This window comes from Euprymna scolopes, chromosome 42, assembly GCF_053919585.1.
Source record: "Euprymna scolopes isolate OS-2025 chromosome 42, ASM5391958v1, whole genome shotgun sequence".
NCBI classification, from domain to species: domain Eukaryota; kingdom Metazoa; phylum Mollusca; class Cephalopoda; order Sepiida; family Sepiolidae; genus Euprymna; species Euprymna scolopes.
The window spans coordinates 17,242,162-17,254,661 of NC_136523.1; the positions used below are offsets into that span (position 1 = coordinate 17,242,162).

Consider the following 12,500-nt stretch of genomic DNA (forward strand, 5'->3'; position numbering starts at 1 on the left):
TAATAATTATGAAAATAATAATAATGATAAAGATTATAATAATAGGTATAATGATAATAATAATGATAATAATCGTAATACTACTACTACTGCTACTACTACTACGACTACTACTACTACTAATAATAATAATAAACATATAAATCATAATATCAAAAATACAACGAAACTCGACCTGAATGCGTCAAGTTCACATCCTGTTCCTTTCGCCGAAACACTTTCACTTAGGATGTTTGCAACCTTCAAGTGGTCCCCGTGTAAGCACCCGATTTCTTCCTTAACATAATTCTAACTTTAAATATATCGGGGAAACCAATGCCAACAATAGAATCGCCTGATTCGTAAGACATGGATGAAAGATATCGAAATCCATTCCAGGGTCCAGCGATCTTAACCGAGAAGGTCGGAGGTTACATCGGCTTAAACGTTGTGAGTATAATAACCAAGTTGAGAACAGTAGTTCGAATAATTCAAATAATACACGTCATCAATCCTCATCTAAAAAGAAAAAAATCGGAAACACGAAAATTAAATCGTTTGCTGAAGATTTAAAAAAAAAAAAAACGAACATATTTACTTCGTTGGGGAAATAATGAATGATTTCCTCGTAGAGTTTTTTTTGGACATCTTGATTGCAAGCAAGTTCATAAGTGAGATAGATGAGGCTGGTGGCTGTCGTCTCGTATCCGGCCATCAGGAATAGGAAGCACTGTGACCGTAACTCCTGTTGAAAAAAAAAAACATGGATAAATAAATATGAACAGACAAAGAAAGAGAGCAATGCTGCCAAGACTAAGGTCGTTTCCTTCACTGATTACAAGAAACCTTCTTAACCATCAATACCTATGGATAAAGATATATTACCTGATAGACAGATAGGTATGGATAGACAGATATAGATATAAGGACAGACAGACAGACAAACAAACAAATATTAGGTTGACAAGAAAGGTCTTGCGGAATTTTTAATTTTGATTTCAAATAATATATTTTCAAGTAAGTTTTCGTTATAATACGTTTACTTTACATATACTTTTTGATTTAAATTGATAAATATTAACAGAGAAGGGTAGAGAAGGACAGACAAACAGATAGATAGGTATAGACAGTCAGATATAAATATAGAGGTAGATAGATAGACAGGCAGACAGACAAATATTAGGTTGACAAGAAAGGTCTTGCGGAATTTTAAATTTTGATTTCAAATGATATTTGGACCTTTATTATTCCTGATATTCATAAATGACCCCCCTGATAAAATAGTCTCTGACATGGATATTTTTGCTGACGACACCATGCTCTATTACGACACAAAGGGAAAACGAATGAACACCTATCCAAGGCAATGGTGAAAACCCTAGAGGACGAACGCCAGTCTGTAGTGGAATGCAATTAAAAATGGATGGTAATAGTCAATGCTGCCAAGACTAAGGTCGTTTCCTTTACTAATTACAAGAAACCTTCTTAACCATCAGTAGCTATGGCTAAAGATATATTACCTGAAAGATACAGACAGATATAGATATAGAGACAGACAGACAGACAGACAGACAGACAAATATTAGGTTGACAAGAAAAGTCTTGCGGAATTTTTAATCTTGATTTCAAATGATATTTTCAAATAAGTTTTCGTTATAATACCTTTACTTTATTTATTATTTTAAAGAGCGTTTTTTGCTCTATGTAATCGTTTAAATTACAATCGTTTTAAAACAATTATGTCTTCTTTTCAGAACGTTGAATACAAGATGGGGAAAAAGCAAATTATCTCAATTTTCTTATTTCAAGGATGGAATACTGCTGCCATATCTGGGCAGGAGCTGCTAAAAAACAGCCTATCCTGCCTTGACAGAGTACAAAATAGACTTCGTGGCTTAGTGGGGGATACCCTTTTCTCTACCCTGCAACCGCTCTCCCATAGAAGAGACGTTGCAAGCCTATCCTTGTTTTATCATTATTTCCATGGCAAGTGCTCGTCTGAACTCCAATCTCTGGTCCCCCCTCGCCAATCTTTCACGAAAAACACCCATCTAGCCGAATCCACTGTGAAAAATTTCCCCCACTCTTTATCTGTGCCTAAATCAAAACGTAGATTCCATGAACAAAGCACGCCTTAGAAGTGAACGCCTGTGGAACTCTGTTCCGTCTGCCTGCTTCCCACCTGACTACAACTTGGATGTGTTCAAGTCCAACGTTAAGAAATTCCTAATGAACCGCCCCCTTAAGTAAACACTTCATCAAATCTCCGCAAAAACGTACTGTACTTGCAATAACCCTTATCCCTGAGTGGCTTCTGGGCCTTGATAAGTGGTGACCACCGTGTAAAAAAAAAAAAAAAAAAAATTTCAATTCAAGCTGGCCCGAAAAGCTGCTGAAACAGCAACGAATCGTTTGGCCCATGGATCACTACTGAATGTGAAAGCACAATGGTGGTTTAAGAAATTTCGTGGCGGCGACGAGAATCTTGAAGACGATGAGCGTAGTGGTCGACCATCGGATGCTGACAACGATAAATAAGAAGCCTTAGTCGGAGGCAATCCACGCATAACTGATAGAGAAGTTGCTTCTGAATTAGACATACGACTTTTTCCAACCATTTAAATCTAACGATTACTCTATTGTCCTTTTGACCACTGTACATTCTTTAATCCTTATCCTCGAGTAGCCTCTGGGCCTTGATAAATGGTGATTCCCTTGTAAAAAAAAAAATTTGAGAGAGATTGGAAAAATAAACAAAACTTGATAAATGGGTACCTCACGAATTGAATGACAGCCAAAAGAAACGTCGTCTTCCCTTCTTTTACACAGCAAATTTGATGTAAATCTTCCATTTCATGTTAGGAGTAAAAAGTCAAACCCGGAAGTTTGTCGAAACAGGGATCCTCTTTTAGACGAGAGTCATTTATATAAACTGGGGGCCAAGTGGGGATCAGAGAATTTATTGCGAAAAGATAAAAGCTTGGTTTCGGATGCGTTAAAATCGGCAACTTTTTACCCTATTGCACCACATGCTCAAGGTCTGAAGACCGAGAGAGAGAGAGAGAGAGAGAGAGAGAGAGAGAGAGACTCAGAGATCTTGGTCGTTGTTGGTCTTTGAAGTGTTGCCATAGATCGTAATGTCATCTGCATATATGTCGACCAATAACCTTGGAATGTGATTTGAAAGATTATTGATGAAGATAAGGAAGAGTGTTGGGTTCAGAATTAATGCCTGAGGCACGCCAGCATTTATATTTTGAGCTTCAAACTTTTGCCCATCGACGACTACTTTTATAAACCTATCATAGAGAAAAGAATCGATGGTCGAGAAAATTTTTCCAGAGCTGGAAATCTTGGGAAGTAGACCTTCATGCCAAACTACATCAAATGTCTTTGATATGTCAAGAACTATTGCGGTTGAGAAGAAACGCCTGTCGATAGATTCACTGATCCTATGTGAAATTACAGTCAGTACATCAGTTGTAGATCTTACCGGACGAAAGCCATATTGCTTGTCACTGAGTAGGTTATTTTTTTTCTGAGGTGGTTTACAATTTCTCTATTTAACACAGATTCAAGCAACTTACTCATGACACTTAAACAGGATTCGCATGACAATGTCTAACTAGAGAAAGATAAAGACCTTTAGTTGAAAAATAAAACGTTAACATAATCCTTCTTATATTTCGAAACCGATAATATATAATATATACAAGTCGACGACAATTTCAATTCCAAAGCAATAGGAATATATATATATATATAAGGTAGTTTTTTGTTATTTATATCCGTTAGAAGCGCTGAGTGAAATTTGAAGAATAAAATACGTATAAATACGTTTGAAGCCAAAAACTGCAACGCAAAATTTTTTAAAAAATAAACACTCGTTTATTTTTAAGAAATATATTTCGGAGAAAGACTCCTATGTCAACCTTTTTTTTTCTCTTTTTCTTCGACATGATGTAGAGTGGAAAATAGTTCGATGAAGAGTCCACGTGATGTTGTTAACTGCAGGGTTTTTATGAAGCTGGATAGGTTTTGAAAATCTGGGTAGTTTTTTTTTTGTTTATATCCGTTAGAAGCGTTTCATAAAAAACCCACAGTTAACAACATCACATGGACTCTTCATCGAACTATCTTCCACTCTACATCATGTCGAAGAAAAAGAGAAAAAGAAAAAAGATTGACAAACGAGTCTTACTCCAAAATATATTTCTTAAAAAATAAACAGTCGTTTATTTTATAAAAAATTTTGCGTTGCAGTTTTTGGCTTCAAACGTATTTATACACATTTTATTCTCTTTATATATATATATATATATATATATATATATATATATATATATATATATGAGAGAGAGAGAGAGAGAGAGAGAGAGAGAGAGAGAGCGAAAAGGGAGCGATAGAAAAAGGAAGGGAAAAAGGAGAGAGCTATTTCCAAAATGCTTTATTTGGACAATTTGACCATTTTTTTTTTAAATTATTTGGTAGTTAACTTACCAATGCTGTGAGTTTCTGATATTTTGTTTTCGACATTGAAGTCTTGGAGTTTGTAACAATGTCTTCGGAACTGTAACTTTTCTGGTTTGCTTCAATCATCATGTGCAGTAAATCTTGCTTATCTCCCTTGAAAAAGTACAAGAATATATATATTATATATATATATATATATATTATTGAATTAAACACCATTTTTTTAATCATTAAACAACAGGTGTTAAATGTTACTAGCAAGACCACACAGAACGCATATGCAAAGGAACAAAAAGCAAACAAACAAACAAACAAACAAACAAACAGTACGTAATGTTTAGATTTTTCGGATTACTATTCTCATCTTGAGTGATATTTTCACAGACCTTCTTCAAGTCGATCTTGTTGAAATCAGGAATCTTTCTATCAAACTCGGGAATCTTTCTATCGAACTGTGCATCTGCACGGAATTTTGAATGGGACCCTTTCATTTAATCCACGAGGATAGCATGCGCAAAGACCCGTGGCGTGATAAATGAATACTTGGTAAAAATCAATTGTAGGTTCAATCCTCAGTGCGGGCGATACTCAAAATAAGATTGCTTAGACTTACTTCTTAGGACTTCTACCCACTCATGGATGACGGAATGAGAGCATGCTACCCCTGTAGACTAAATAAAGAGTTCCATTCAAAACTCGTGTTTGGGTAAAGATTGATAGTGATAAATGTATGTGGGTATTTGGTGCTGTGACCAGGATTCAACATAAGTGCATTCCTACGGCACTCTCACACCACAGTTATCTGCAACAAGTAAAATATGCATAAACGACAGCAAAATAAAATAAAGGAAGATACAAACTAAAACGTCATGGTGAAAGGAAAGGATATAAGGTTTATTTATTTCTATGCAAGAAATATAAACAGTATTCAATGTTTCGCCCTTTTCCAGTAATCATCAGCGTGGAGCATAACTGTCCTGCACATAATTTGAACCAAGTGAACATTTTAACTTTTGTCTGCTAATGACCATGTGGTTAACACAGAAACTATGGTTAAAGGAAGCGAAATAAAAACTAGTGATACCTATGCAAGAAAACATAACTAGAAACAAACACTGTTGAGAGACCTGTTAGGACGGAGTTTCGCATTATATATTTTAATCCCTTATCCGCACACACGTGTGTTTCACCCTTTTTCAGGAATCATCAGTGTGGAGGATGATTTTCTGTCGGTCACCTGATTTCAAATCCTAGACACAAGTCAACATTTTAACTTCTGCCCGAACACTTAAAACCATGCAGCCAACCAAACAACCACAGGGAAAGAGAATTAAGGTCTATTTATATCTATGCAAACGGGCGTACTTAGAAGCCTGTCATTAGGCCGAGACTTAGCATTACGCATTTACATTTAACAGCCTAATCATAATTCTCTTAAAGGGCCAATCTTAGTATCAAAGAGAATATAAACAATACGATTATAAATATTTTTATATTCTTAACAATATATACGTGTTTCATCTTTTCCTCGGGAACCATCGGTATGGGGGATGATTCTTTTGTTGGTCACATGTTTCGACCCAAGTGAACATTTAAAATTTTTTCTGCCAACGACCATGTGGCCAACACAGCAACTATGATTCAAGGAAGAGAAATAAAGATTATTTATGCATATGACACACCGGTGTTACATTGTGTGTATGAATACGTTCTATAACTCCATACATGTTTAATATTTGGGTTTTATATTTTATCTGTATATTTATGTACGTGTAAATGTGTGTATGTATATACGTCGTATCATTTAGTTGATCGTCTAGTGTGTATATTTTAACATTTATGCAACAGTTCTAACAGAAAACGATTGACGTGGACGTATCGAAACAGTTGTACCTATTTACAATGCCTCCTCACGGGACAGAGTTAGACACCAGGGTCGTTTTTTAACATGGAGAAAAGGTACAAAAATAAAAAAAATTGTCTCAGTCGTGAAGGACTTCTCCTCCACCGAAAGAGAACAAGAAACGGAAGTGCAGCGACTGAAGAACAGATGGTATTTATTTGCTCCCCCACCGAGCAAATTAGGCACAAGGCCGATTTTTAAAGTGAGGAGTGAAGGGGAAATGGGGACCAACTCCCCGGGGAGTAGGGGAGCTGGATAGTGACAATTGGTATGAAGGGTTGCCCCTACATTGACCAAGGTCTTATATGTGGAGTTGCCCCCACATATGGTCTTTGCTCGCAGTATCTGCCGGAACAGATGGTATTTATTTGCTCCCCCACCGAGCAAATTAGGCACAAGGCCGATTTTTAATGTGAGGAGTGAAGGGAGGGGGAAGGGAAAAAGGGGACCAGCTCCCGAGAGGTGGGAAATGGGAGCTGGTTAAAGGTCAGGCATGTGGGGTTGCCCCCACATCTGGTCTTTGCTAGTCATAGCTAGTCCTAGCTAGTCATAGCTTGCAGTATCTGCCGGAACAGATGGTATTTATTTGCTCCCCCACCGAGCAAATTAGGCACAAGGCCAATTTTTAATGTGAGGAGTGAAGGGAGGGGGAAGGGAAAAAGGGGACCAGCTTCCGAGAGGTGGGAAATGGGAGCTGGTTAAAGGTCAGGCATGTGGGGTTGCCCCCACATCTGGTCTTTGCTAGTCATAGCTAGTCATAGCTTGCAGCATCTGCCGGAACAGATACTACACTTTGATCTTGGCCAAAAGGCCAGTTGTAGACAAACAGTTCTTTTTAACAGATGTATATAACACAACACATACCTGAATTATTTATGAACATTTATTTTCATGATCCGGCTGGCATCTTCAGAGATTACACGTTTTTACATCTTGGCTGCATGAGATGACCCCCCCCCTCCCGTCCGTTGTCTGTGATGTTTAGCTAAAGACTGGCTAGAATCTCTCCAAATCTACATTTCATCACGTGTCTCAGACCAACAGCTCATATAACCCCAATCTAGTTATTTGTTTATGCAAACCAAAAATCATGTTTACATCTATTTTCTATTTTCACATTCCTTTTGCGATATTATTATATGTCAATCATTTTTTTCCAATTTAATTGTTTATTTTTCTAATCATAATAATTGATTCAGCGACCCCGTCGTCGCTCGAATCAATTGATAATAATAATAATAATACTACTAATAATAATAATGTTTTGACACTTGACCCTGCTTGCCACAGTTAACACAGATACTACGCTATAATCACAGCCGAAAACGTCACAACATTACACCGGTTCCCATCAGATCACCAAAGTTAAGCAACGTTGAGCCTTGTCAGTACAAAAATGGGTGACCAATTTTGGAATTCCAGGTGCTTTCCAGTCAGTCTTGGGCTTTTTCCTTGCCACTGAACCCAAGCAGTACCGATTCAGGACAGGTGTGGTTGGAGACTGTGGAACTCTTGCATCTCATTTACACACGCAGTTATCTTTGCAGGTGTGTTCATTGTCTCTTGATACTGAACAGAGGCATCAATGCCATTGCAAAAAAAAAAAAAACATGACTAGAAGACTGTTAGAAATACAATTTAACGACCCACATACACGTGTGTTTCATCCTTTCTCAGTAAGCATCAGTATGGAGGATGATTTTCTGCCGATCACATGATTCGAATTCCCAGACCCATATCAACTTTATTTTAACTTCTATCCGAACGTCTAGAACCATGCGACCAACTGAACAACTACAGTGAAAGAGAACTATTGTCTATTTATGTCTATGCAAGTGGACATACCTAAAATGCTGCCATCGACAGAGTTAAACGACCTTACGATAGATAAGATGAAAAATAAATGAGTTAAAAATGATAATCGATAAGTAAATAATACGAACCATTTCACACTCTTTTCGTAACTTCACAATTTTTTCGAATTGTTTCTCTAACCAAAAAACCGGGTTTCCAAAAATTCGGTCTTGTAGTGCTCCAACTCGAATGAGGAATTTGTCTAAGCCGGGAAACAAAACTGCAATAAAACAATTTACGAATAATAATAATAATAATAATAATAATAATAATAATAATAATAATAATAATAATAATAATAATAATAATAACAACAATAATAATAATAACAATTTATAATAACAGACACAATAATAATAATTTACAATAACAGACACAATAATAATAATTTACAATAACATACACATAATAATAATAATAATTTACAATAACATAATAATAATAATAATAATAATAATAATAATAATAATAATAATAATAATAATAATGATAATAATAATAATTTACAATAACAAACAAATACAGGATGTCCATAAAGTCCGTGTGCGCCTTAAAATATTTATGATTTTATTTGTGATTGCAATAGAAATGGCATGTAAAAAGGATTTGATTTTGCAACAATTCATTTTAAAATTGCACACGGACTTTATGGACACCCTGTTATAATAATAATAATAATTTACAATAACATACACATAAAAATAATAATAATTTACAATAACATAATAATAATAATAATAATAATAATAATAATAATAATAATAATAATAATTTACAATAACAGATGTATATAATAATAATTTACAATATCATAATAATAATAATAATAATAATAATAGTAATAATAATTTACAATAACAGATGCATATAATAATAATTTACAATAACATACACATAATAATAATAATAATAATAATAATTTAGAATAACAGATGCATATAATAATAATTTACAATAACATACACATAATAATAATAATAATAATAATAATAATAATAATAATAATAATAATAATAATAATAATAATTTACAATAACAGATGCATATAATAATAATTTACAATAACATACACATAATAATAATAATAATAATAATAATAATAATAATAATAATAATTTACAATAACAGATGAATATAATAATAATTTACAATAACATACACATAATAATAATACTAATAATAATAATAATAATAATAATAATAATAATTTACAATAACGGACACATATAATAATAAAATAATTTTAAAATTAATAATTTACAATAACAAACACACATAATAATCATAATAATAATATATATATGCAATAACAAGCATATATGATAATATATATATTTATAGAAAATGAAATTTTAATAATTGTGAAATTATCAAGTTCACATAGGGGGAAACAATACAGAATCCAATTTTTTCATGTACGAACGTTTCGGAAACGATATCCTTTTATTTATTCGATATTTACAAATAAAAATAAAAATAAAAGCACCAAGAAATAATTAAAATATTTCCGAATATCTTATCCCCTTCAGCATAAAAGTTGGTGGGGGGGGACACCAAAATTCTTTTAACAAGCTTATCGAAGTTAATTTAGTTATTGAATCTTTGTGAGATAATGTTCCATGTTGCTTTTTTCTTTTAAACCCGTAAGAATGTCTCTACATTTGTTTAAAAAACAAAAACAGAAAAATATTTAAAATGAACGGAACGAAGATTTCATATTCCAAAAATCGTGTAAATTGATCACGTAGTGTTTATTTTTTTAAATTAAGGAAATCAATTTATATTAGGAAGTAATGCGGAGGTCTGGAGCGGCCATGTTTTATGTTTTGCCCGAATTAAAAAAGCGATAATTCAATTCGACTGCAGAGATTTCGTTTGTATTTAAAATAATTTTTTAAAAATTAATCGCTAAATGTCATAAAATTTGATTTTTAATCAGAAAAATTATTTAATCGATTTACGGCATTTTTGGGGAACATGACATCGTTCAGTGATGAGTAGTATACGGTCGCTGAGCGAAAATGTTATTTGGTTTTTTTGATGCAAAACTGCAAAAAAAAGATTAATCCCAATGAATAAACAAATCTCGGGCTGCCTTTTCAGCAACTTTATTACAGATGTTTCCCTATTGAAAAATTGCAACACTGATCCTAGACTAACGCATTCTGATACCCTCTTCTGGGAGCCATTACGATCTGCAGACCGTCTCTCGACTCCGACTCTAAACTTAAAATATGATACGTATCTCTCAAGCCCTATTCTAAGGCCACGTTACGTAATGCTACGTCAGATTCTAGAGGTCAACCTATTTTTAAATTATTGTTTGTGTTCTAACATTCTTTTCTATTAAAACATTTTATCATAGTTTTATCTGTAAATATTTATTTCGCTATATAACATTCTATTTTTACAATTATTATAACAATCATAATAATTAGCGATTAGCGTTGCTTTGCCAATATCTAATGCGTATATCAAAGATTTTCTCTGTATCTTTGTTTTTTTTTAATCAAGTGCAATTCGAAATAAACACCATGTTCTTTATTACTAAGAACATGATATAGTGCAATTGAATGATCTCGATATGACCTGAGTTGGAAAGGGGATGCAGAAAAGGTACTACACGAGCACATTTTTTTCCTCTCAAGAGCCCTGTAAACATTTCTGGAACCACGCCAGAAATATACGTATCTTGCTTAAAACATCAAACTAACATTTTAGTACGTTTCTAAATTTTTGAGATGGTGATCGGTAATTCGTATTATTTGGATTCAACGGACTACTGTTCTCATCTTGAGTGTGATTTTCACAACGTTTCGGTCGATGTAACCTCCAACCTTCTTCAGATGTATCTTATCAAACTCGGGAATGTTTCTGTCGAACTCGGGAATTTGGGTGGAATTTATATAAAGAGAGAAATAGATATGCGTTAATATATAGTAAAAAGTAGGAATAAATAATGATATTTACAACTAGAGTTCGACAAGGTACACCCGAAGAAGGTCGGAGGTTATATCGACCGAAACGTTGAGAAAATCACACCCAAAATGAGAACAGTAGTCCGATGAATCCAAATAATACGAACATTCTAGTAATTTTGTCAATGTTTATAGGTTTAAAACAACATTTCTTTTACACAGTAGTAATCACTTATCAAGGCCCAGAGGCCACTCGAGGATAAGGGTTAAAGAATGTACAGTAGGAAATTATCATAGGAATCGTTAGTGGTGTAAATTTTGGTAAAATGGATTACTTAAAGAGAACGGCTCATCAAGAATTTTTTCAGGAAAGCAGACAAACGGAAGACAGTTCCATAGGTGTGCAGTTCTAAGAAAGAGGTATTTTCATAGAATCTGCGTTGAGATTTTGGCACGGATAAAGAGTGGGGGAATTATTGATAGTGGTTTCATGTAGACGAGTGTTTCTCGTGAAAGTTTGGCGAAAGGGACCATAGTTTGGAGCTCAGACGAGCATTTGCCATGAAAATAACGATAAAGCAGAGAGAGGCTTAGAGAGATGTTGTGAATTGAAAATCAGTCATAACGGATTATGAATTGGAGCTATTAATCGATGCAAAATTCACAAGGTGTTTCCATTATTTTGTCCAACCACTGTATATATTTATTCGTGTGTGTTCTTGGTAGAAAAAAACAAACTTAAACGTAGAGATAAGCTATAATACTTACATCCGAGCAGAAAATAAATGTTAGGCTTTGTGGTGTTTTCCAAAACTTGCCGGCATTTTTTGAGGAAGATATCGTTCGGATTTTCAATGGCGGCCGTGCAAAATCCAAACCCACAGTTCGCCATGGAATCAAGCGTCAAACGTTGGAAAATGCTAAGTGAAGATAAAGAAAAAAAAAAAAAAGAAATAGGGAGTATTTATTTACCTCTATCCCCTCCACGGGGGAACGATGTGACACAAGGTCGGCTTTAATAAGGGGATAGGGGGAATCAAGCATCCAGAAGGCACTCGGAACCAATTTTCAGAAAATAATTTTGTAGAAGTTCTCGCTCACTCGTGAAAGTGCTTTTTTTTTACCAAGGAGTCGCCACTTATCAAGGCCCGGATGCTACTCGAGTATAAGGGCTAATGAGTGTATAGTAGTAATCGTTTGTATTGGAAATTTAGTAAATTGGATTACTTAAAGTGACAGCTCATCAAGAACTTGTTTACGTTGGACTTGAACACGACTATATTGTAATCAGCTGGAAAGCAGGCAAACGGAAGAGAGTTCAACAGGTGAGCAGTTCTAAGAAAGAAGCTTTGTTCATAGAATCTATGTTTAGG

At 34.3% G+C, this 12,500-nt stretch overlaps 1 protein-coding gene across 1 annotated transcript in view; it reads right to left on the minus strand.

Annotated features, from left to right (window-relative positions):
- LOC145266945 (putative cytochrome P450 CYP13A2) overlaps positions 1-12,500 on the minus strand; it is a 69,567-nt gene that overhangs the window by 26,915 nt on the left and 30,152 nt on the right. The window contains exons 7-10 of the mRNA XM_080122763.1: positions 11,896-12,047; positions 8,299-8,429; positions 4,480-4,605; positions 578-724 (exon numbers count right to left, since the gene is read on the minus strand). Coding sequence (XP_079978889.1) covers positions 578-724; positions 4,480-4,605; positions 8,299-8,429; positions 11,896-12,047 — 556 coding nt within the window. The remainder of the gene's footprint in view (positions 1-577; positions 725-4,479; positions 4,606-8,298; positions 8,430-11,895; positions 12,048-12,500) is intronic.